Source organism: Stegodyphus dumicola, chromosome X1 (genome assembly GCF_044657685.1).
Source record: "Stegodyphus dumicola isolate Sdum_Otavi_A_Nest chromosome X1, ASM4465768v1".
Taxonomy (NCBI): Eukaryota; Metazoa; Arthropoda; class Arachnida; order Araneae; family Eresidae; genus Stegodyphus; species Stegodyphus dumicola.
In genome coordinates this window covers 101,924,198-101,951,896 of record NC_140780.1, presented here as the reverse complement: position 1 = coordinate 101,951,896, position 27,699 = coordinate 101,924,198, and the positions used below count along the sequence as shown (strand labels likewise).

General features: G+C 31.6%; 1 protein-coding gene across 1 annotated transcript in view; it reads left to right on the top strand.

Moving 5' to 3' along the window:
• The window catches only part of LOC118188026 (tetratricopeptide repeat protein 38-like), a 115,892-nt gene that overhangs the window by 55,045 nt on the left and 33,148 nt on the right, over nt 1–27,699 (top strand). The window contains exons 5-9 of the mRNA XM_085807773.1: nt 1,666–1,839; nt 7,025–7,100; nt 16,871–16,990; nt 17,271–17,330; nt 20,263–20,380. Of these exons, the coding sequence (XP_085663899.1) occupies nt 1,666–1,839; nt 7,025–7,100; nt 16,871–16,990; nt 17,271–17,330; nt 20,263–20,380 (548 nt within the window). The remainder of the gene's footprint in view (nt 1–1,665; nt 1,840–7,024; nt 7,101–16,870; nt 16,991–17,270; nt 17,331–20,262; nt 20,381–27,699) is intronic.

The following is a 27,699-nucleotide window of genomic DNA, read 5'->3' as shown; positions in this document are numbered from 1 at the left end:
TTAGCATTCTGGAAGATTCCTGGCATGTCTTGCCTCTCCCTGGCAGCTGTAGAGAGGCAATCAATGAGGTCTTCAACTGAATCAGTGGGGAACGCGCACACCATTGTCTTCATCTCATCCCAACACAAGTACGGACATGATAGGTTTAACAATCTAGCAGGCCAATGAATTGGACACCACGACCTGTTCAATTATATCTAAATTAATATTTAGGTATTGGTGGATATTATTGGTCTAATGTGGGGGAGACCGTTGGAACTGCATTGCATGGTGCAATGATTGAGGAACAGGTGCTTCTTAAATAAGTTTGGGCTGGGCTTGCTGTAGTAAGGTCAAGTATGTCCAGACAGTAGTCTAGATGAGGGGTCAGAAGTTACTGCCCAAGGAGGTAGTCTTCAATAATGCAGACCCAAACTTAGAGAGAGAAATGCTTTCTGCATGTGTTTGTGCATCATAAGAGTTTTCAAAAGCCCATAAATGGGCATTATGTGGGTTGAAGGCTTTTTGTAAAAATTGCCTCACAGATGAGCAATATGATCGTAGCGTATGTGCTGTCTGTCGCACTCTGTTGAAGATACCAAGTAGCAAAATTCCTCTGGAGTGCACAATTTGCATGCTGTAATAGTTGGATGTATTGCAAATGGTATGAACACATTTGGTTTTTTGATAGTATCCTCCATACAGTGGCTTAAAAAAAAAAAAAAAAAAAAAAAAAAAAAAAAAAAAAAAAACGAATCATTACCTATTGCTCAAGTATTCATACTTGAATTGCCTTCTAACAGACTTAGGATATTCTCCTCATTGTCTGGCATCGTTTGCTCTCAATTTATGGTAGCTGTTGTGAACCTGTCTTAGCAATACAAATGTAGCAAAATCTTTTTTAAAATAAATTTCAGTTGAATTACAGTTAATTTCTATGTATTGCATAATATAAAAAAGTAAAATTTAAGAAAATATAAAGCGCTGAGGGAAAAATACCTTAGAAATGCAGTTTAGTATGATAGAGTTCAAAACAAGGTTCAAGGCAAAGTCCAATTTCACAGTTTTTGCACCAGATTCAATAAATTTAATTAATAATAAATCTAATTATTAATCTAATTAACAATTCAATAATTTAATTAAGTAATCAAGATAATCGCTGAACGTTTTATAGCAGCCATTTCTGTAAGAAAAAAGTGGCAAAAAGTGAAGTTTGAGCTCTAATACCACATGCCTTCAAATGCCGCAATTTAGTGGACAACTAACGCTGACCAAAACATAAACTAAATGCCTAATATTTTGTATATAATTTATTTTAGTGGTTAAATGAGGAAAAACTTGATGCACTCCTCATATAAGGAAGAAAAACATTTGCTCGTGGAAATCGCGGGATAAGCAAATTTTGTTACATTTGAGTTGTCCGTGGAAATCGCGGGATGATCAGCCAGAGGGTTAATAAAGGATCTCAGCTCTCAGGATGGAGTAAAAGATATGATTTTATCTTAAGAATTTTTGATAAATATTCAATTAAACTCTGAAGGATTTATTAATTATTTTCTTAGAAAAACAGATAAAAGCATTTAAGATAGTGAACTGGATATGAAAGGGAATTTAAACTAAATACTTATTTTTAGTTCTTCCTTTTCTTTGTGGATAATGTGAAGTTTATCAGAATATTTATTATAGGGATTTGGTTGAAGCTACTGTCATATGGGATGAGATTTTACAAAGTCATCCTACAGATATTTTAGCACTAAAAATGGCTCATGATACCTATTTTTATCTCGGCTATCAACGGGAAATGAAAGACTCGGTTGAAAAAGTTCTTCCTCATTGGTCATCTGATATTCCATTATATGGGTAAGTGTTTTGTCCCCAATTTTTTGCTTATGCATGTGTTTGGTTTTTTAAATCATCTCTACTTATTACAAACTGAAAACTTATTTTCTTTTCTTTAAAATTGTTTCATGCATAGGTACATTTATGCATTCATGATTCATATGTTATATATATAAATTTTATTAATAAAAGCTCTTGGTTGTAGCAGATAGTATGCAAGTGCTATCCTGTGAAGCAGATAGATTTCTGAAAGAATTAATTATTAAAAAAGTATTGTATGTTTCTGAAAGAATTAATTATTAAAAAACTATTGTATGTAAATTTAATGTATTTGCATGATATTTAAGAGGTTTAGTATTTTTGTATTACATTGCCCTCCAAAAGTTAAGGAACAGCATGTTTTTGTGTCTAATTTGAGAATGAAGTAACATAGAAAGCAGGAATTTAGAGGACGTGTTCACTAAAAAGTTCTTTAATGAATGCAACATGGAATGTTTCTAAAGTTCAACACAGCCATGAATTACAACAAAAAATTGCACTCTTGGCAAAGAAATCCAGTCTTGGAGAACCAGTATATTGCAGTTTTTTGAGGATGTTCCGTGCTGTCGATTAAGTTGTCAGTCTTTGAAAAGGGAAGCAAAGACCAGACACAGAGTAATCCTTGTTCAAGCTCATCTAGTGACCTTGGAGAAGGACTTAAAGCAGCAACTTCTCTCCCAAGGTAGTCCCCAAAAATGCTCTATCGGATTCAGGTCTGAGGATTGACTTGGCCATTCCCTCTGCTCCATACTGTCACCCTCAACATGTTCTTCAGCAACCCAAGCTCATTGTGGTCGAGCATTGTCATCCATCAGAAGAAATCCAGGATCAATAGCTGCGGCATATGGTCGGACATATTGATCAAGGTACTCATCTCGATATCTCACAACAGTCAAAGTTCCTCCATTGAACACATGCAATGTGACCACTGAGAGAGATCCCAGCCCAAAGCATTTTTCCACCACCTCTGGAATTATGTGTTTCCACAATGTGGAATTGGTTGTATATGCAGCACTGTTCTGTCCAGATCACCTGACGACCTAAATCACACCCAGTGTGAACCTGGAATCGTCTGTGAAGAGAACAGAGGCCCATTGTTGACTGGTGCAGGAGACTTCTCTTGCTTAACATAAACAGGCACCTCCGAGTCGTCAGGTCAAGAGGACACAAGCAACTGGTCGTCTTGCATACAGACCTGTATTGTACAGTCATCTGTGCACTGTAGTAACTGGGAATTTTGTTCCTCTTGCCTCTAAATGATCTGCCATGAGCTGAAGCACAGTAATGTTACTCCTCATTTTGGCCGAAAGAGCTAAATAATGGTCTCCCGTAGGTGTTGTAACTCTAGGTCTGCCTGGAACATGTCTTCTAGAAACAGAATCCTTGGATTCAAACTGATTCCATAGTCGGTGGACCACACTATAAGAGACATTGAGACGTCAAGCAGCATCGGCTTGTGACATCCCCATTTCCATCCATCTGATTGCGTGCCACTTCAATGAATTGGGCAAACGACTTCTCCTAGACATTGATACTCTTCTGGATATTTCAATGAAATTGCCAATAACAATTAAAGATAACCCTCACGAACAAAACTTAAAATTTTTGCATTTTTTCTCAATTCCTACATAAAGTATTCATTTCTATAAAATAAAGGTGGTAGCTATTGTTTTTGTATATATTTTCTTCATTATTATCATTCTTATAAACTGCGAATTTAAATGTTACTGACATTTTTTGTAATGGTGAGCTTTGAAAAACATGCTGGTCCTTAACTTTTGGAAAGTAGTGTATTTCAATAGATATACATGAAGTGAAAAAAAGGACTAATATATTCCGTTCATTTTAATTGTTGGGCTGACAAAACTGGAACATGTGCGTATGCAATGATAACATGAGTTGTACTGGAGGGGGGGGGAGGAATTTTCTCTAGAAGCAAATGACCAAAAAAGCTATTAATGCAGAATGCCTTTTCACTGGAGCACTACCTGCCAGTGATTGTGTTGGATCATGCTGCAGCTTTTTTAATTTCCTGCTAGTAAAATCGCCAAGAAATACTGAAGTGCAAATACAAAAGATTGGCTGCAGTTGTAGAAGAAATGGGTTCAAGAAATTGGTATGAAAAATATATCTTTAGTTATTGATTGTATTAAAACAGTCCCATTCTGCCTCTCTGGATGGAAGCAGTAACACGGATGCAAAACTGTGTCCAGTTTTTTTTTTAAATTTTAAAATCCAGAGTTTTCAGAAACTGAGTTTAGTTTACTTTCTATCCCCACTTTAGAAGGAGATTTGACAGGCTGTAATATATAGCACAGCTAATTATTAAAGCTTTAAATGAAAGTGCAATTCTTAGTCTTAGAGCCGACAATACACCAGGAATGGTAGGCTTGAAAACTGATGTTACAGACATCTCAAAAAAAGAAAATTTAAATTTCAAATTATGAAATGCAACTGTCATCTCTTAAAGTTAGCAATTGAAAAAGGGTCAGCTTCTTTGCCAATAAGTGTAGTTGAACACATTGTTGATGTTATTATCTTGGAAAGATTGTTGAAAGGAAGGAAAAATTGAAACAATTCCATTAGCTGCATAATACTAAAAAATCTGAAATATGTATGTACACAGTGGTTATCTCTAGAGAAATTTTTATCTAGAATCCTCGCCCAATGGAATCCACTTCTTACGTTATTTTTTTAGGAAGAACTAAATGCTTCTAGAGTTAGGATAAAAGGCTGTGTTGAAAGTTATAAAATACTGTAAGTAAATGGCAATGCATTTATTACTTCCATTGTTAAAAATAGGTTTGATAAAAATTAAGCAATTTCTGCACCTGTGAGCAATTCTCTGAATAATACTATGAAGTGTAAGCTTGAAGCTGTCTCAAAATAAAAAAACAGTCGAATGAGAAGGGACACATTACCCAATTATTGTAAGTTTATCTTTTGAAGAACGAATATTTGTGTTTTTGTCTTTGGATCTTAAAAAACATTTTGCTTTTTTGTTTACCTAGATTTCATTGCATGATAAATTCGCATACTATGTCCATGATATTTTTGTGTATTTTTTTTAGATACCTATGTCTCCAGCATTGAACATCAAGTTGAATCAAAATTGACTGTCATTTTTGTTTTTACATGTGAACACTAAATCATTCAACATTCATCCTACTGCACAAATGGATATATTTGGCATCTCAACTTTGTCATTTGTAACTGCTCTTTTTTTCATTGTAGGAATTTGGTTCTGTAAAAAACTATGAATATTTCTTTGTATTTTTGTTAAAGTTATTTAACCATGCCATTTGATTTAGGTTTGTGTGCTGAATTTTATAGGTCATTTCTTTCTCCAGGGTCGAAAATCCACCATTTTCATTTAGTTTAAATTTCATAAGAAAGAAACACCAGTAAAATTGGTGGCAAAAATGACTATTTTATTATTGAATTTGTTGGCAAAATCTTCCTGTAATTTGACAAAAATATTCATAATGATAATCTTAGGTAATTACAGTAAATTTCCAGCATTATGAGGTTAGAAATTAAATACATCTTGAAGACAAGCAGACACCATGACAGCTGCTTTCTTCTTTTCCGGTCAGTGAATGAATGAATGCTTAATTAATTTCCTTAGCAAGAGTTGGAGTGAGATTGTTGGTTACTGCTGTTTGCAGTTTTGCCAGTAAGGCCAAGTCTTATTGGTGAGTTGAATGATTGATGGGATTAAGTACATTAAGTAAAAAGTTGGATGTGATACAATTTGGGGATTTGTACCTCCTCTTTTCTGCTTTCTTGTTCAACAATATTTGTATTTCACAGCATAATTTTGGAAGTAGGCAGAACTTTATTTTGTTATGGATGTTCTATTACAAAATGGTATAACTGTGTTGTATTACGAAATGGTGTAACTATTCTATTACATATGCATATGATTTCTGCTATGTCCAGTGTTCTCAGCTTAAGTTGAATGTGAGTATAGTGGGCCATAAAACATGTATACAGGCTATACAAAACTCTTGAGATATGTTCCTGTGTTACTTCTTGCATGTAAGTGATCAACTATTGATTAGATATTGAACTTTATTATCTGAAAGAACCTGATGAACCTCTAGTGTGCATTCTTAAAACCATGTCAAGATTTGTCTTAGAATATAAAAAGATGAAGCATTTTTTTTTTACATGCTGCTAATTTACAGTTCCTACACGCCGATATGCCTTTTAAAGAAAACCACCAATACATGTGACATAAAACTGCAGCGTGAACCAATAAAAATGATAATAATGTGTTACAAAGGAGAGTTCAGAAAAAAAAAATAAGTCAATAAAATTAAGGCTTATGAATTTAATATGAAATTTATCTCTTCCCGACTAGTACACGCATATCACAATGAGTGTTCATGCTGGAAATAACATTTTTAACCACGATTTGGGGAATTAAGTTTCACTCCTCCAGAAGTCCTTCAGGGCATTTTAATTCCTGAGAGGACGATGTCATTGCCATTCTACTCTTCTATACTAGTCCCATAAGTTCTTTATTAGGTTAAGATGAGGAGATTTTGCATTGAAACTCCCAATGGCAACATACATTTTGCAAATGAGATGAAGCAGCTATATGTATAGATGAATACATAGTAACAGGAGGGCTATTAAATAATTATAGAACATTTGGACTAAAAGTTTGGCGAGTTTTCTTGTACAGTTAAATATATATATTCCAATAGCAAAGGTTGCTTTTGAGGGTGTATTTTTTTAAAACACCAACATCCGTCTTTGGATAACTGTCTGTGTCTTTAATATATATACATGTTGAATATTCCTTTTGAGACTTAAAAAATTAAAATTTGTATATCAGGCAACTAAAATGAGAGATGGTACATTTTTTTGGGTAGGGAGGCTGCATTCTACACAAACAGTGATGATAGTATGTTATCTTTGAAGAAGCGAGTATGTTTTTTGGGGGTATTTTTGATTGAATATGAGCTGTTTGCAAATACAGAAATAATTTTTTTAATATATATTTTTTTGCAGTCTCTAAGTTGCAAAAAAATCAATTTTAAACTGGTAAGCATTTTTGGAAATTAAGTTTTATGATTGATATCATATGTATATATATATATATATATATATATATATATATATATATATATATAAACTCTGTATTTAATATTTGCAGCCATTTATTTGGAATGTATGCATTTGGACTGGTAGAGATAGAATCATATAAAAAGGCAGAAAGTAATGCAAAAAAGGTAATGTACTTATTTATTTAATTTTAAAACAAAAGAAAAACTTCTTTATAGCCATGGACATATCGAAAAAGTTTTTTTTATATAATTTCTGTATCATATCTGATATTTAAGACCACTGATTTAAAAAAATTCTGTATAAAAAAAGTTCAGGAAATTGATTATTTGTAAAATTTTTGTTTTTATATCAGTTTTAGCTCTTATTATTTATTTTGTATGTAAACTGTCATCTTAACTGCTTGCCCTGACACAGAAAAGAAAGAAAAAAATAAGTGTAGTAATAATAAAATATATGTTAAAAAATATCATGTAGCAAAATGCTTGATTCAAAGTTCAAATTGGATGTTTTGAATGATGTGATCAGTGTTTTCAAAAAGTTTCTAGTGTTTTTGATACTTAAAATTAATCTGAAATTTAGAAAAAATATTTCTATGCTAATTTGTATCATGGCTGTAGTATATGAATCATAAATAAATTAATTTATCCAAATGGTCTTTAAACTTTTTCATTGTGGCAAATGAATGAATTGGTTTATGTTGGTTTTACATATGAATGAGTGGAGTCTTTAGTCATGGTTAAATATTGAGGTTATTTTCACTGTATTCTTGCCATTTGCAACACTGTCACTTAATAAAATACTTGTTAGTGTGATGGATTATTTTTTCTTTTCCTTCATGGCATAACTAAAATTGCTAACCAGTGAATATTGATTTTTCATTTTTTTAACAGTGCATTTAGACTATCACTATCTAAATTTTCTGTTTAAAGCTTTATACTTATTTAATTGTGTTACAGTCAAAAGTCGTTAATTCGGACACCCATAATCCGGAATGATCTATAATCCGGACCTCAAAGATACGAACTTTCTGCGTATGCGTCGCGTTCACGCATGCGCATAGGTGTTTACGAGTGCACGTAAGACCTTTACGGCTGCGAATATGTGTGTGCGCATGTACGTTTAATGTGTAACGGACGGTATAAGCTAAGCTAAAATTATCTAATTCAGTTAATGTTGCAGATTGTGTTGTTCCTTAATCTTCAAATTGGATCCGGCTTATTATTTTTTGCAGACTGTTAGAGCAATTTTATAAAAGTAAGCTTGAACTTTCGATTATGTCAAATAGAATTTCCGATATATATTTGATATACAAAGCGAAAGTATGTTTCGAAATCCGAAATCTGTTTATCAATTTCACGCCGCGGCGTGCAATGAATTGGAAGTTGATCCTTATCTTCATGGCAGATGTTTTTATTTTATTTGGCTTATAATTCCTTACTAAATGTAGTATTTCATCTCGACGTACTCCGTCTTTGATATGATTTAAATCAAGTTCCTCGTCATTATAATTCGCTTCCGATAGTGAAGAAAGTGACCGATTGACAAATTAGTCGAACACAGCAATTATAGGACTTCAACAGCGGAACTTTGTAACTAAACAAGAAATTATTTCTGTTTAATAGAATTAAAGAGAAAGTATTATCACATGAAACAAAGCAACTTAAACAACTTACATTGAAAGAAATGTTTAGTAAAGTAAACAAATAAATATTAAGCTTTTTTTTGTAAATTTTGATATCCTTTAGATCATAATTAATTGTTCTTTATTTCATAAATTACGGTTTCATATTTTTAATTTTGTAATTTCTGCATGCCATCTTACCAGATTTAAACTGATTATCTATAATCCGGAAAAATCGATAATCCTGACGAGTCCGGATTAAAGACTTTTGACTGTATTTTTCTTTAATGAAAGAAATTCGTCATGTTTCCTCAGGTGCATCATGAGATATTTGTTGAATAGGAACACCGTGGGTATAATTACTGCAGTAGTTAAAGCTTTATACTTGCTGAATTGTCTGACAATAAGTTATTTTTATTTAGCGAAAGAAGTCCATGTTTTCGTAGCTGCTTCATCAGGAATTTGTTAAATGGGAAGGTTTGGATTTAGTTACATTTACCCAACTCCTTGGTCTTGTTTTAGAACCTAAAATAGCTGAAATGAAAACATACTGAATTTTTTAAGTATTCCCCCCCCCAAGATTTCAAAATTTTTCCAATATGAGCAGTGATTATGGTCCCTGAATTGTTCATGTTGCTTAAAAGAATGGATATGGTCTGCTATTTAATGCTTTTAACAGTAATTTTGATTATTTCCTTGTTTGAAAATAAGATCTGTTAAATGGCATTTCTGTTGTGTGTGGCTAGCACACCCAGCTAGTTGAGTGTAAGGTCTTGAATTTGATTCCTGGTGTGGCTACTGGTAATTTTTCCAAGGTTTTGAAATTCCAAAATGGCATTAACTCTACATGTTGATTAACCATGTACAAGTGTTCCACACTGAATGATTTATATAAATATGTATTAAAGTCAGAATTCAGTACTAGTATTTTTCAGTAAACTAAATTAAAAAAAAAAATGAAATAGAAAAGTATTTTAAATTGAATTTTGAGTGAACACTTTAAGATTAAGCACTTTGAGCTATAAATTTCAAGTAATGTTTTGTTTGCTTATCATTCTTCCTAATTTATTCTTCACATACAATTGGGTAATCCTTTTTTGGTATGGATATGTAATTTAGAACTATCAAAAGTTACCTGGTCTTAGAATTCTTGAATCCAGTCCTTTGTTTATGATAAGTTCATAGGGCATATTTCTATAATCTTCAAAATGCACTTTAAATATTCTCGCAGAGATGAAAGAATCATGTGTGTGGTCCCTGCAAATCATTGCTTTTAAGCTTTTACTATCTGTCACATGACATGTTTCTATTGCAGATGCAATAATTCATTCTGGTTGACAGTGCAAGAGACAACTTCACGATAGTGTCAGGCAATTTAGCGTTCTGCACCATGTCTGTCGTCAAATCCTCTTGGTTCCAGGAAGGCTGGCGAACCAGTGATTTTCTTTTTCCTCCGATATCGTTCCAGATATAATGAATCAGAGGACGTAAAATGCAACAGAAAAATTAAGGAGGCATTGCAAATTCAGTCTGAAAACTTCCATCAGGACAGCACGTCAGACTGCTCCTGAACTCTTGGCCAGAGAGACCTAGAAGGCTCCTGAACTCTCAACTAGAGAGACCTAGAATGCTCTTGACTAGAGAGACCCTCGTTAGCAGGTTCCTCACACTATGAGGACTATAATTCATTTCAATAACTGTCTGGGCTATCCTTGAATTATATATATATTTGTAATGAGCTTCTCGTTATTGTAATAAATACATTTTGAGTTCAGTAATGCAGTTAAGTATCACACAACCCGACACACATACCCAATCATTATAAGGAGCCAGATGTGCTACCTACTGCCACTCGGCACAGTGGTAACCCACCAGTCATCTCCCAAATGCATACAGTGTCTCACCAAAGTGATGGGACACTTGTGCTTTACGAAAGGAAACTGTAGTAAAATAAATTAAAAAAACATGTAAAAATTTTTTGTGGGTGTGTTTCATACTTAAATTTAGTAACAATTATTACATAACATACATTTTCTCAAAATATTAAAATAGTAATTTAATAAAAATACAATTGTTTAGAACGGAGCAAAAAATGGCTCACATAAGTGATGGGACACTTACTTTTCCATCAAATATTTATCCAAAAATTTTACTTCTTAAAATGTTTTAATATTTTGTTGGATTTCCTTTTACTTTTAAAACATGATTTAATCTTCTTGGGATGGATTCGACTAATTTTTTTGGTGATTTCTGGAGTGATTTTAACCCATTCTTCTTGAAGCAATGATTTTGATTGTTGGTTTGAAGAAATGGTGTGTTTGCGAATTCTTGATTCCAATTCTTGCCAAATATTCTCTATTGGATTTAAGTCTGGAGATTGTGGTTGTGTTTTTATTATTTCAGGACAGTTATACAGCAGCCAGAGTAACGTTCAAAGCAGTGTGCTTGGGGTCATTGTCCTGGTAGAATTTAAAATCGTTATGAAGGATCAATTTTCGTACTGAAGATTTCAAATTTTGATTTAAAATGTCAATATACTTGTACTGATCCATTATACTGTCAATAAAAACAAGATTACCAACTCCAGCGGACGACATACATCCCCATACCATAACCCTCCTCCACCATGTTTTACTGTTGGCACCAAGTTCTGTTTGCGAAATTCTTTCCTGGGTTTTCTCTACACCAAGATTCTGCCGTCAAAACCAAATATATTAAATTTACTCTCATCGGCAAATATAACTTCATTCCAGTGATCAGAGTTCTTATTTTTGTTGGATTTTGCGAAAGCCAGTCTGAGTTTTCTATTCTTTTCACTTACGAAGAATTTTTTCCTGGCTGCTCTACCGTGATATCCAGCAGATCGAATTACTCTTCTAATAGTCTCAGGTTTAACAATTACTTCATATAATGCTTGTAAATCAGTAGCAACTTTAGGAGCACTCATTCGTAGATTTTTTTTAATATTTTGAACAATAATTCGCTTTATTCCATTGGATAGCTTTGATGGTCGGCCAGGTCTTCTTTTATCCTGAATCATATGATTCTTTTTATATCGAAACCTGTTGAATGACTCGTGTTAACTGTTTCAACAGTTTCTCTAATAGATTTTCCAGGTTCAATATGCAAATTAATAACTAATTTTCGAATTTCAGGCAAAGTTTCTTTTCGTTTAGCATTCATGGCTGCACAGAGCTAAAAAACACTAAAATTCCAAAACAAACTGGAGAGAAATACTGCAGACGATTTTATAAATTATTGCCAATTGCTTTTGAGTAAAAATAAAAAAACCCCAAAATATTTTTATTGTAGTATGTAGTAGTATCTAATGGTGTCCCATCACTTATGTGAGCCATTTTTTGCTCTGTTCTAAACAATTGTATTTTTATTAAATTAATATTTTAATATTTTGAGAAAATGTATGCAATTAATAAATGTTACTAAATTTAAGTATGAAACACACCCACAAAAAATGTTTACATTGTTTTTTAATTTATTTTAATACAGTTTCCTTTTGTAAAGCACAAGTGTGCCATCACTTTTGTGAGACACTGTATCTCTTCATTGTCTCTCACTTGAAATTATTTTTTTAAAAATTCAAATCTGATTTAGGTTTTTTAATTTCTATTCTATTAAAATTTCATATAGATTTTCATACAGTAATAGGTTTAAATTGCGTTGATTTGAATTGAACAGATATTCATTTTATAAATTTTTTGTCTTCTTTTTTTTAGACTATTGACATAGAGGCAAAAGTGCATGTTTTAAAATTGCCATGCATATAAATAGGAATATTTTGAATTTTAGAGTAGTTCAGTGAGTTTTCTGCAGTGTTTTGAAGTTTTCAAACTTTCTAATGTATTGATATTTTATTTTTGTTATGCAGAATATTTAAAAAAGATATGGAGAATTTCTCAGCCTTGAACATTTTCAAAAAGAAAATTGCATTAATGATAGACTGTTATAGCAGGTTGCTGGGTTGGGTTGTTTGAACATGACAAAGCCGCAAGGGCTATCTGCCTGAGAGGAGAGGTCCCTTCATCGAGGACTTTTTAAGAGACATTTTCTCATAACATGGGAAAAACACAAAAGCAAACCATACGACCAACCTATTTTTTGAGATTAAACCCTGGGGAATTGCTGGGATTCCGTGGTCTTAACCACTCGATCACTGGGTGCCCGATGAATTGCTCAGTGCACGTTGACTTTCAAAATGAAAATTGTAATAGTGAATTGCTAAGTCAGTGCACAAGTGGAAGAATTTATAGTTAGAAGGGTACTGGATCTTTCTGAATTTGTGAAAGGCATTATCACAAATGCTTTTTTTTTTTTTTTTTTTTTTTTTTGTATCAGTAATTCTGAAAACAGCAGAAATGATGGCAGGTTTTTGCATTTAGTCAGTTAAAGGATGTGTAAAATAACACCAAGCTGTTTTTCTAGAACATTTTAACTGTGACTGTATGTCATTCTGTCTGCTATGAGATTCTTGCCAGTTGCAATGGTTTTTGTTAATAATTATTAGTGCGTAAAGTTAACCTTGACATTTTTGCAAGAAATCAATACTTCTCAATCAACGAGTGTTTAGGAGCATTGTAATTGACTAGAAGAAGAAGCAGATAAATGTCGTATACATTCACATTATAATTACTTAATACATCACATTATAATTGAGAGTACAGCTAGAAAGCTCTTACTGAAAGAAGTTTGAGTATGAAAAGAGCTGCTGATCCATATGTTGCAGATTTAACTTATTGTGGAAAAAATGGTAGCTAATTATTGTGTTAAAATATTCGTAGCTTGGATGTATATTATTTTTTTGGAATGCTGTGTGCATGGGCAGATTATTATATTAAGAAGGAATGGCCAAAACATTAATCAATAGTACCTGAACAAAAAAGTTTATATCCATTATTTTTCAACTTTGCTATGTTTTTTCTGCCTCAACTTGATACAAAGTTTATACTTTCCAAAAATATTTTTAATGAATAAAAATTGTGTCAGCCTCATTATCAACTTATTATTACAAATGATTCTATAATCGGTGAAGGTTCTTTTGTAGACTTCTTGAGAAAGCTTTGAAAATCATTTGTTTAATCAAGTCAATGTGCTGGCCAATGAGAATTAAAGAATTCATAAGATGCAGCAAAACTGCATGGATATTGTTATATACATACAATGATGTAAGTTGTAATGTTTCTTGAGATGCATTTCTTTGACTTCGCAAAGCAATAACCTTGTATATGGTGTAGATTTTAGCCATTTTAGTCATTTAAACATACAGTAGTTAAATATCCATATAGAAACATCTAATAATAATCTGATAACATAATTCTATTAAAAATAAATATTATAGCTCAGCTATGTTCTAGTGACCAAATTCCATAATGACAACAATGCAAAAGCATGTTGCCAACACAGGGCAATGAATATATGTAAATTAAATACGAGAGGCATGAAAGTAAACATAAGTTTTCCGTATTTTTAGTATACTTGTTATTTTGTAATTTCTTTCAACCTACAGGGATAGCGATTTATTGATTTCTTGGGCAAACGGGTGTAGGTCCCTCTTCATCAGGAACAAAGAAATCTGCTCTTGATCTCAGAATATTATTGGCAGATTTCTTTGCTCCTGATGAAGAGGGACATGTGCCTGTTTGCACTCAAAATCAATAGTTTGTGTCCAAACGCAAGGTTGTTGCTTTGCTAATTTCGTTTTTCTGTGGCATGTTCATCTTCTGTCTTGATTTCTTGGACTCTCAGCTAATAGGTTGCCTGACAATTTTTAGTGTCGTGAATGGTTAAGTTCTGTTAAGTTACATATGCCATGCAGAAGAGTACCAGAAACAATAAAGTGGAAAAAATGCTAGCTAATTATTGCTGGGTGGTGAAGAGATATATTTCAGATGCTAAATAGAGTAGGTCAATAAGATGAACAAGGTGCTGATGTATGAATTGAATGTTACACCACGAAAGGAATTTTGAAGAGAGTGAAACGAGTATGATTTTGGTTTATGGTATTTTTGTGGCATTTTTTATTGTATTTTGTTGCAATATGTATTTATTGTGTTCATTTGTGTATTTTATTGCACTTCATGTCATAATTTCATTCTGCATTCTTTTGTTTAATAAAATTTACGTAGATCTTGTATTTCTGAATCAACCAATGTTTGAATTGTAGTGACCAGTTAGAAATTTGAAATATGGGCAGAAGCTCTTCTGGCAACATTTTATGATTTGCCAACTAATTAAGAAAATTTTCAGTAAAAGTATTTTTTAGAACATTGGAATGATTTTTCTTGAAACATCTAGAAGTGTTTGCACAACCTTGTAAGTACAGTTGCATTAGTACCTGAGGGCAGTTAGCCGAGTACTTCAGTTGAGTTTTGCAATTATAGTGAGCTTCTGCACAGCGATTACTGTTTTAGATTTTGCTCTGTGAGTGATTTTAGTGATAGCAATATTCTTTGCCTGTTAAGACTTTGACCTATATCTGCTTTTCTCCTTAACCCATGAATAGATATACCTTGCTTTAGAGTTGCAATTTATTTCAACAAAGTGTTAACTTCATACTGCTCATCAGACATAACTTTTAAAAACTTCTGTATGAATTCATAATACAGAACAATATTAATTTAAAATGTAATATGATCTGACAGATGATTCAGTAAGACAATGATAACTGAGGAACTGCAAGTTAATCAATGAAATATTAGGCTAGTTTTAAATGAAGAATTTGGTGTGAAAAAGATTTATTCAAAGTTTGGGCCTTGAACAGATTTAGGGAAATTACCTAGCTGAAAAGCAGTTACCTATTTAATTGCCCAGCTTTTTCAAGTGACTTAGATTGCTGTGATGTCTTACTATTTTCCAAATAGAAAGCACTGCTGAAGGGCACAAAGATTTTTAAAGATAACAGATGTCCAACAGGATATGAAATAGGTATTTAAAAAGTATTCATGAAAATGAGTTCTGGATCTGGTTACAAAAATAGAATTGCTTAGATTAGTGTATAAATTAACAAAGGCAGTACTTTGAAGGTGACTATCCACCAGTGTGCAGTTTCACATATGTGAAGCAAATAAGGTAACATAATTCGGAAAGAAATGAGGATTCTTTTCACACACAGAACATTTAATAACAGATTAGAGTAAAATAAAATAGTTGTTTAGTGCCACCTCATGCTAGTTAAAAACCAAGAAATTTTGCATCATTTAACTTTCAATTATAGTTACTTGGTGCCTTCCTGCAGTCAGAATCAGAACAAGAATCAAAAGTCGCCACCTTCACGTGGTACGACCAATCTGTCTTGTCATCGGCATCTCTTTCTCTAAGCTAAGCAGATGTTCTCTGTGTCATGTAGGACCTTCTGGTGGCTGCAAGACTTAACACTTCCATACTCCTATGCTTTTTAAAGGTGTAAATCTGCGAATTAAATTGTTACATTTAGCATGTACATTTCTTTAACAATAAATGAATATATCCCTAATATATATGTATATGTGGATAAAAAGATTTGAATACGTGATAGAGAAAAATTACATATTTGAATTCATTGTGAAAATTATATTCATATCAAAGCTTTTTCTTTTATATGCCTGCTCACATCCTGGTTTTCCCAATGCTATTTATTATGATGACTTACAGACTATATTTCAGTTAGTGGTTTGAGGTGGATTATTTGTCATTTATACATTCATTGCATTAAAATAAACATACCCACTACCTGAATTTATGGGAATACTGTGATTTTTGAATTGCGGTTGTAAATTGTAATGTGCATCTTGAAACAAATTCTTATCTCAGCAGTAATTTTTTTACTGTGGCAGTGAGTGGATATGTTTAAACATTTAATTTAATCTCTATCCAGTATAAATAAAATTGTAGGAACATAAATAATGAGTAATGTAAACATTTTCTTCTCCATTTCAGCCATTCGTAAAATTTGTATTTTTAGTAAATTATATGAACTCTCTGTTCATGAAAACTTGAAACAATATAAAAATTTTAATTTCAGTGTAAAAGTTGAATGACAAAACATTTGGTTGTAATTATGTGTGTAACTCAAAGAAGTGAACCAAGCTGTAACTTCGTGAAGTTTTTGAACATGTGAACAAATTCATTAATTTGGGATTGGGTTAACAATTAATATTTTGCTTTGTTCATAGACCATGATTTGATACATTTTAATATATTTAATTCCTTTAAAAGTGTATTATATGAAATGCAGAATTTTAATTTTTCAGCATGTATCTGTGCTTATAATTTTGTCATTCTCTGGCATCATATAAACACATTTTTTTTTTTTCTTTGTAGGGGCTAGAAATAAATGCAAAAGATGCTTGGTCTACACATGCTTTAGCTCATGTTTTTGAAATGGAGGGGCGTGTAGATGAAGGTGTGTCATTTTTAAGAAATACCTTGGATGACTGGAAGGTAGCGACTATATCTTTAAACACTTCAAAAATATTTAAGCGTGTTTACATCTTACTGAACAGAGAAAATAGAGCATACAACATCCAAATTTTTTGCAGTTTTAGGAGTTTTCAAAATGTAGTTATTTAAGAGAATATTAAAAACTCTATTTTTATATCTTTAGTACTTTTTAACATGTCAACAGCAACAAGAAACTACTGCGAGGCAAGTTTAAACATGTATTTTCATGGAATCTTTTTTAGCTGATTTATAAATGATTTGATTTTGCTTTTTTCCATAGGTTTGTGGACTATTGGCTTGCCATAACTTTTGGCACTGGGCTTTATACCACATAGAAAAAGTAAGATTAATGCCACTGGTATTAATAAAATCATCATAACCTTTTTCTTTTCCTCCTTCTATTATGTGTCTTTGCAGCAGGAATAAGATTGCATGTAAATTGTATTTTTATGACATGTTTTAAATATTTAAATAATTTGTATTTAGTTCCAAAGAAAAATATTAAGCATGTTAACTTCATACCCAAGTGGGAATTCAGTAACCTCAGTTATAAATATACTGTAACTAATGTAATTGTGCCCTTTCTTGAAGTTAATGTCACATAGATCATTAACTCTTGTAACATATTTCTAAGGAATTTTTTTTTTTGGTTAGTATTTATATTATGTTAAAGGACATTTTAGTTTGTTAGTATTTGTATTATGTTAAAAGACATTTTAGAATGCTCTGTATTGAATATTTTGAAATTTTTATCTTTTTACCTCCCGCCAACCTATATACAGGTAAGGGAGGTAGTGTTTTCAGTCCAAAAATTCGATAATGAATAAACATAAATTAATCTTCCACAACACATTTTTACTTGTTTTATGCATGTGACAACTTTTCCATACATGATGACTCTTGTATAAAACTTCTAAAAATATCTGATTTCCATATTTAAGCTTTCTGCGTTCATATAAAGAGTTGATTATATTTTGGTTAAAATTGGACACTTGGAGGTGGTTCTTGAAATGCGTAACAGATTTTAATGAAAAATTATTAAAATAGAATAAAAAATATTCAATATTAGTATTTAAAAGCTTTATATAAATGGAAGCAAGTTGTTAGATTTTGATTCTTGTTCTAAAATTTATCACAATTACTCAAATTAAAAAATTAGAATGGTTATAACAAATTAAATCATCATAATAATCTCCATAGTAAAAATATTTTTAACATTTCAAATTCACAATAAAATATTTTTGTTATTATAAATAATATTCCATAATTAATTTAACTTTTGAAATGGCAAAGTTTTATAAAAGATTATATTTATGTTAGCAATATATATGCAACATAATAAATATCTAGCAGTTTTCTATTTAATACCCTTATATTTTTTAATCATGTTAATTTAATTAGCTCTCCTTTACTTTGATATTTATATCATTAATGCTTGAACTCAGTGGGTGGTGTCAAACTCAGTTGCATGTGGGCTGAATGCACAGTCTGAAAGCAGCTGATGGACCAGAAGTTTTTTTTTAATAAAATAAGTTTAACTGAATTTTAAACTATAAAAATAATAAATATTTATCCAATATTTTGAAGAAGTTTTACATACTTATTTCAAATAATTCTAAATTCTGAATTTAACCATCAAATAGTTTACTTATAATAAATTATGATAATTTCCTATGTGGGGAAAAACTTGAGAATAAATAATGACAACAGTTTTTTTATTCATAACATTTTACTTTGACCTATGAAAAGAAATGTATGTTTGAAATATAAATAATAATGAAAGTTTTATTTCTTACTACAACCTGACATATAATTTTGTCAATCCTAATAAAATTTCTAGCCTTGAAGAAAAATTAATAGAAACTATCTTCATCGCTGATTATGAATGCCTGTTGATCATTTTAGTTTTTTTTCTTAGACCTTAATTTTCTGTGATGTGAGTGCTGTTAACAGATGCTACTTAGAATGCTGCAAAACATATATTTTCTTCTTTTACCTGACTTTCTAAAACATTAGCGATTTTGTTAATATGTTCCACTATCGTATGTGACTGACAAATTGATATTTTTAAATAATTGCTGTTTGTCAGGCCATAGAAGTTCAGCAATCTTAAACAATTTTTTAAGGAATTTGCCATCATTAATTAGTTTTGAGCATTTTGCAATGATCAAGCAGAAAGCGAAATTTTGCATAAACTTTTGTTTAACAATTTATTTGCTTCTATAAAATTTTTTATTGTCATTATAAGCCAGATTTCAGGAGCTGTAACTATTCTTCCTTCAGATTACATTCTAACATTTCTAATTTCTCTCAAGTTGCTTTTAAATAATTTTAATTTTTTTGCTTTGTTTGCTAATGGTGATATAATTTGTATTCCTTTAGAACTAATATTCCCTTATTACAAATTTACACAGTTTTCGTTTGCATAATACCACAAAAGAAGATAATGTCTTTTATCTTGAAAAACACATCCTTCGTTCACTTTTAAAAAAAAGTGAATGAAGGACGTGTTTTTTAAGATAAAGTCTTTTGTTAAAGATGTAGCTTGAAGTTTAATCTCTTAATTGAAACCACTATCACAATTTTAATTCTAGAAGATAAATTTTCATATGAAAGCAACATTCAAAAGTTATGCACAATTCTAAAGGATATGCATTTATAAGCCATTTTGGTTTGTGTCTGTCTCTTTAGCAATTTGAACTGTGCAGCTGTGCATCCTGCTAACCAATTAGTGATTGAAGGAAAGTGCCAATTCAGTGGCAAAAATCCAGAAATACCAGAACACTGAAACCTTAGCAACTGCAGCTGGCAATCTGAATTTACTGATTTTACTTACACGAGAAGTTCTTGCACCTTACCACAGTCACATGATCTAGCATACTTGCCTACAGTGGCAAAGATAAAACCTCAATCAAATTCATTTTATTGTTTTCCTTTCAATAACAGTCTTGGAATAAGCTCAGCCCAAATCTTACTTCTCTGTAATGTTAAAACTATAAGAGCCAGATTTACAACAAGCACACTATGGAAATGTGTTTGTGGGCCCTGAAAAATTGCTTGAGTGGCTGGAGGGTTGCTGTTTTGAGACCATAGTTTTAACTAATGGTGTTAACAATGGAGGAACAGACCTGCTTCAAATTTTGAAGCATGGTGTAGAATGTTACATGTTTTATTGCTTTCTTTTGTTTCAGCTCCTTTTCAATTTGTTACATAATAGTTTGTAAAATTATATCTTCTTTGTGGGAAATAATTATCTAAAAATCTTTTATCAGGGAGAGAGTGAAGCAGCTTTAGATATTTTTGATACTCAGGTTAGTGAAAGAATGAAATCAGGTGCAATGCTAGATATTGTGGATTCAACATCCTTGCTTTATCGTTTAGAATTAGCAGGTATTGTTCAGCTCTTTATTTTCCCCTTCTATTACATTTAGTTTTATATTTTTAATCTATGCATGTATAGGTATAAACATTTGTAATTTTTTTTATTTGAATATAATTTTGAAATTTTTATGCCTGTGTTGTATAAAACTTAGTGTATTTTATGGGGGATAAACAAATTTAAATATATGTTAAAATTTTTCAATGAACTGTATTTCATATTGCTGGCATCTTTTTGCCAGTTTGTAAAACTGAAAAATTTTCACAACTATTGTTTCGAAGATATCTGAGCAACTGTCATAAACTTGAGGATGTTAACAAAAATAGTTAGATGAGAACATATAAGAATTTTGTATTAGCTCTGGATAGCTGTCAGATGCAATATAAGTAGGCTTACCATATGTCCTGGTTTTCTAGTGTTGCCCAGGGAAGCAAAAATGTCCAGGGTTTGAGAATTCGAAACAAGTCCTGCGAAAATTTTGAAAATATAACGCTGATTTTTGTTGTTTGACTTCTGAATTAGTATTTATTCGGCGTGTTATTGTGTCTTAATTTTATGACTGGTGAGGGTTTTTTTCTCCTTTAATTTTAGACCTGTATGTTTGATCTCGCATTTTTAAAATTCTTTTACTTGTCAGCCGACCTTAGAGCAAGCATTGATGTCGATTTTGATGGAGGCTTGGCTACCGGTCTCTTCTAATGTTTTACTTAGTCATTTGGCAGCACAACAGGGGTAATGTGTAATAAAACTTGTTCTGATTGTTTTAAGATATTTCAACCTACAGGAGGGAATTCAAGTTAAGCTTTTAAATTTTGATGAAGTGCGAGGTGAAGCTGCTCAAATTTTGACTCAGTATCTTTTGCAGTGCTTGAAGAAATACAAACTTGATGATAAGCTGATTTGTTATACAGTCAAAAGTCGTTAATTCGGACACCCATAATCCGGAATGATCTATAATCCGGACCTCAAAGATACGAACTTTCTGTGCATGCGCCGCGTTGATGCATGGGTGTTTATGCGTGTGCATAAGACATTTATGGCTGCGAATATGCGTGTGCGCATGCGCATAATACGTTTACGAATGCGCATTTAATGTATAACGGATGGTATAAGCTAAGCTAAAATTATCTAATTCAGTTAATGTTGCAGATTGCGTTGTTCCTTAATCTTCGAATTGGATCCGGCTTATTATTTTTTGCAGACTGTTAGAGCAACTTTATAAAAGTAAGCTTGAACTTTCGATTATGTCAAATAGAATTTTCAATATATATTTACCTAATATGTAAAGGATCTACAAAGCAAAAGTATGTTTCGATGTCCATTAAATAGAAAGTGGAATTGCTGCAAAAAATGGATAAAGGCATATCCTTTGATTATCTAATTATTCCGAAATATGTTTATCAATTTCACGCTGCTCTGCAGGGGGAGGGAAACGACGCGACGCGCAATGAATTTGAAGTTGATCAGTCAGCACTATCCTTATCTTCAGGGCAGATGTTTTTATTTTATTTGGCTTGTAATTCCTTACTAAATGTAGTATTTCATCTCGATGTACTCCATCTTTGATATGATTTAAATCAAGTTCCTCGTTATTATAATTCGCTTCCGATAGTGAAGCAAGTGACACAGAGGTTATTGAAAACGAAAAAATTTCGAATGACGAATTAGTCGGTATTCTCGACACAGCAATTATAGGACTTGAACAGCGGAACTTTGTAACTGAACAAGAAATTATGTCTGTTTATAGAATTAAACAGAAAGTATTATCACATAAAAAATGAAGCAACTTAAACAACTTACATTTAAAGAAATGTTTAATAAAATAAACAAATAAATATTAAGCTCTTTTTTTTGTAAATTTCGATACCCTTTAGATCATAATTGTTCTTTAGTTCATGAATTACGGTTTCATATTTTTAATTTTGTAATTTCTGCATGCCATCTTACCAGATTTAAACTGATGATCTATAATCCGGAATCGCCGAAGTCCCGACGAGTCCGGATTAATGACTTTTGACTGTACTGCCAATAACACTAACAATAATTTTAGTGGTGTGAAGAAAAAGAGGAACGAAAATGTGTTCAGAAAAGTTCAAAATGATTTAGATAAATTTATTTTAGGAATTAATTGTTCATCCCACATTGTACATAATTCTATACAAACAGCATGTGATTCTGTACTCCTGGACATAGAAGTTATTGTTATAAAAATTTATAAATGTTTACTCATATAATACACTAAGAGTAACAAAGCTTAGAGTTCTCTGAATTTGTGGAACTAGAATATAAAAGTATTATTTCATAGCAGCACAAGGTTCTGTAGTTTGTTACCTGTAATAGATAGAATTCTTTCCGTTATTAATGCCCTAAACTCACACTTCCTAACTTGGGACAAATGCTCAAAATTATTATTTTATTTTTTTAAATCTAGGAAGTGAAATTTTTATATGGTACTCTACAGTTATTTAATTACGTAGTTCTGAAATTGAATGGTAATTCTATCTCAGCGACATAAGCATTTCAGACATATTCTGAATTAATTTGTCAACTTCAGGGAAGAAAAACCCACAGATTTATACCATCTTCTGCCAAAGAATTGCTGTGCACTGTAAAAGAAAATAGTAATGTTTAGGAACAAAAATTCTTCTCAAGTGTAGACACTTTGTATAATTCTAGTATCCAATACTTAGAGTTATGGAAAACCAGTTTTGATAAAGTTAGTAAGTTTCATTGGATAAATTTATGAACTAAAACTGCCTGCTCAGATTTAGAAGGGAATGCACAAGTTGTTAATGACATTATAAAAGATTCTATAAATATTGATGACTTGCTTGATGAACATACATTGTTCAACCCGGTAATTAGAAACCAAAGGGTAGGTTGTGGGTGAGGCTCTGAAAAAGTGCCAGATACTATTAAAGAGAAGTGGAAAGCAATTTTAAAGGTGTTTCAAAATACTGATATTTCATGTTGCAATGTTTTTAAAATGGTTGAGTTTGCAATGTCTTTGCCTGGGACGTGTGCTTCAGTTGAGAGAGTTTTTTAAATTATGGGGAACATTTCGCCTGCAGAAAGGGGTAGAATTTCAGTATCTACTGTTAAAACATCTGCTAAATGTTAAAATTAATTCAGAAGTTTCTTGTTGTGAATCTTATGGTGTAATTAAACAAGCCATTTCTGGAAAAAGTCATGTCTAGTGAAAAATACTACTGAAATAAAGTGTAATGTTTTAGTAAACAGTTAAGATTTTTAAATAATTTCAAAAATATGTCCTGGGTTGGACCCTAAAAGATATTTTGTGATAGCACTGGATAGCAGGCAAATGCATTTATGCTTATCTTAACTGTAATTAATCTTTTCTGTGAGGTTTTTTTCAAAGGCTACCAGAAATACTGGAGCATAGTACACAGGATATCTGAAAAAGCTGGCTGCAGGCTTCATTTAATTAATTACTAATTCTACTGCATTTCAGTGTAAGATCTTATTTGAGTTTTTTTGTAGTTTTCTCCATGTGTAATGTAAATGTATACCAATTTCCATTAGAATATCTTCTTGAAAACATTCTTCCATATACCTTAGTGTTGCTATCATGTAATCATATTACTTAATGTTATTTTAGGACTATTACTGTTGCTCAAATAATGTCTAATTGTTTGCTAAAGTGTCTACAAGTGGTAGTTCTTAGGTAGCTCTATCTAGATTTTTATTGTGCTTGTGAAATATAGGTGAACTGCTAATAACATTGCATTATTTTTATTCATGGTGATAGTCCTTTCTTCTTGGAGCAGACGATTAATACTTATTCATTTCTTGGAGATGTCGTTCATCTAAATGTGGTAACACATTTTGATATTTATGCCATAAAATTCTAGCAACACTTACACAAATATTGTTGAGAACTGTCTGTGAGAGTCATTACTCTTGCTGCAACTAATGTGCAATCAAGGAAGCTTTCTTAGATTAGCTTTCTTTTGCATTCTAAGTGTTATTGTTAAAAATAGAAGAATCTACCTTCACATTTTTTGTACATTATGAGATAAATGTTTTTTTTTCGGGGGGGGGGTAGTTAATATATTGTGCATAATACTTAAATTACAGTGAAAAGAGATTGAATTTTTTTTTAAAGCTGAAATCCAGAAATTTTAACCTTGAAGATGTGCCATGCAGGGGATGGCTTTTAAATTTTATCATTTGAAGTGAAATAGTTCTGTACAGCATTTGCAGTGAGCAGAGTTTGGAATGAGCATCATCTGTTAACAAAGCTAAAGCAGTTTGGAGTTTGTTATTCTCTTTCCTTGTAGGGCAGGGGGAGGGAAAGATTTTTGAAATAGATGGAGACTTGTAATGAATAAATGAATGGTGGACAATGTTGAATTCAATGTCTAGGTGAGAATGACTGCCATCGGTATATTCTGAAACCTTACCTCTAACTAATACAGATTTTTCGTTAAGATTTTTTTAGCTCGGTAGAAATTTAGCGATACAGTGAAAATATCAATGCAGCATTATGCATTATTGAATTAGAATCTATACCATTGAAATCTCTGCTGGTCTGTTTGTGGCATTATCTCCTCCAAAATGGCAGGGAGTTGAGTTTCGAGAGAGGTATCCCACGATTTAACCATTCTCATCTTCGTGCAATGGAGATATTAGTTAAAACGTCTGAAAACTAATTTTCACCCTCGTTTTTATGAGTGGCAACAGCCTCGCATGCTGGAAATAAAAATCTGCTTTATTTCAAGAAGTGTTGCCACTGCTCGCTTTCAGATCATAGTTTGTTGATAAAAAAATTTTAAGTTTTACAGAATATGAAGTAAAAATAGCATTGCAAAACGAATATATTATTCCCGATTACAAAAATTTGTGGATTCGATTACAAAAATACATTTTGACTGTTCCCATCTTCATACAACTTTAATCAGCCGAGCTATTAATTAAAAATTCTGAAAACGCTTATTTTTTCTGAGTGGCAGCAGGCTCGTGCATTGGAGATAAAGATGCTTTATTTCGAAAAGTGTTGCTACTGCTGGCTTTCAAATCATAAGTGTTTGTTAATCAAAAATTTGTAATTACAAAACATGAAATAAAAATAACATTGCCAAACATTAAACATATTATTATATTAGGTCATATTCTGATGTTGAGGAAAGCACACGATTGCATGTCACGCCACCGTATGTTGAGAATTGTTCATTAATGACAGCATTTAAAAGAAATAACTACTGTTGGCAACTTTTTTTGTTTCAGGTTAATATAGTTGACATGATATATTATTGCCATGTTAATTCTTTTATTAATAATGAGAAAATGTTGTTATATTACTTTAAATTTAAATCATGAGGTCATACATATTAACCGGAAGTGTGAGTAATTTTTATATTCTGCTTCATCACATCAATAAAAAAATTATTTATGAACTGGTTGTTGCTTGAAAAGAATGAACTAATTTCTTTCATGTTGAAGTGTTTTTATACATTTGTTTTTCAGTGGACATAGAACTTACATATTTTGCTTTGGCTGCAGCCCACTAGTTTATCCTTAAAAAACGAAAAGCTAAGCAGTAAGTTTATAATAGAAATGGGTCTATTTTTTCCCCCAATACTACTGAAATAAAGTGTAATGTTTTAGTAAACAGTTAAGATTTTTAAATAATTTCAAAAATATGTCCTGGGTTGGACCCTAAAAAATATGTTAAGCCTAAATATATTTTGTGATAGCACTGGATAGCAGGCAAATGCATTTATGCTTATCTTAACTGTAATTAATATTTTCTGTGAGGCTTTTTTCAAAGGCTACCAGAAATATTGGAGCATAGTTGTAGTAGCATATCGGAGCATTAGTTGTAGTAGAATGCATTCATAAACTGGATAAAACTGCAGTAGTTTAAGTTAAAAATTCTGCTTCATTTTCCATATTCTAACGTATGCCCAACTGCTTGCTATTACATTCATTCTTCAGAAAGCAAAGAAATATATATATATATATATATATTTTTTTTTTTTTTGAGGTCAAGACATAGAAATTGCTCATCACAAGTTTCTCGGTATGCATGCACAATACACTCTTGTCACCTGTTTAGACTAAAAGTATTGAATGAATGGAAAGTTTTGATTGGCAGTAAAATGTGGTAGAAATTTTTTTGATGATTAAATGCTTGTAGTGTCATTAGTTCTGAGGAGCTTCAAATAGTGTTAAAGTGAATGTCACTGCTTCAGGTCTTTTTCAAGTTTTTACATTTGCAGTTACTAGAGAGCTTTTTTTTATTCATAGATGTGCATTTATAGAACTGAATTTTTTAGAATTGTGTGGAGCATCTGCTAGAGCTGTTTAGAAAAATCAAGGTATAAAACGAAGTGACAGTCAACAGAGAATTGAGCAACATTTACAAAATCAGAATTCTTCAGTTTCATTGCACTTAGCTTATTATGCAATATGATATGAGATTCTTTTTATTTGCTGGATTTTATTGTTACTGAAATAAAGGCATTTGTTTGCTTTGATACTGTAATTGAACCTTTATATATTATTACATTGCAGATTCAATTTTATTAGGATCTGAGATGATAGTGAGAATATTTTCTTAGTATACTTGAATGTTTTAGCATAATGACAAAATATTGTCAGGAAATTGAGATTAGTTGTAGTAGTTAGTTAAAATTAAAAAACATTAGTTAAAATGATCATTTGTCCTGGTAATTAGAATAATGTCCTGCTTCAATATTTGTCCCACAAAATAATGCAGATTTTGTAATTCGCATACATTTTATTAGTGTTGTTTTCTTGAGTAATGCAATCAGGAATACATTATCTATCATCAAGTAATCATAAGTTTCAAGTACACAATTTTGGAAACTTGTGACATCTGCCAAAAGAACATCTTATGAATTTTTTATTTCTATTGAAACTGCATTTTATTTTTGGAAGAATTGATAAGGTGGTTAAATCATGTATAGAATTCTAAGTAGATCCATGGAAAATCCTGTAGAATAAAAACATGGGGAAAAGTTTAATTTAGACAAGACAATTTTTGACAAAGTCATCTGATAACAAATATTCAATGACTGTTTTGTATTTGAATGAAATTTTGAAATGTCGTGAGTCTTTCTCCTAATTTAAATGTTTGATTCACTAAAATGAAACTTAACACTGCTTAACATGCATAAAAAGTGGAACTTGGATGTTAAGTGTTGGTGAAAATATACAAGAAGGAGGGGGAATACTGAGGTTTGTACCAACCACTTTATTTATGTAAATGTGAGTGTCTATAAATGAAAAAGTGCAATTGTATGTATTAACTGTAGTTGAAAATGAGTTTCTTTAGTTGCAGATG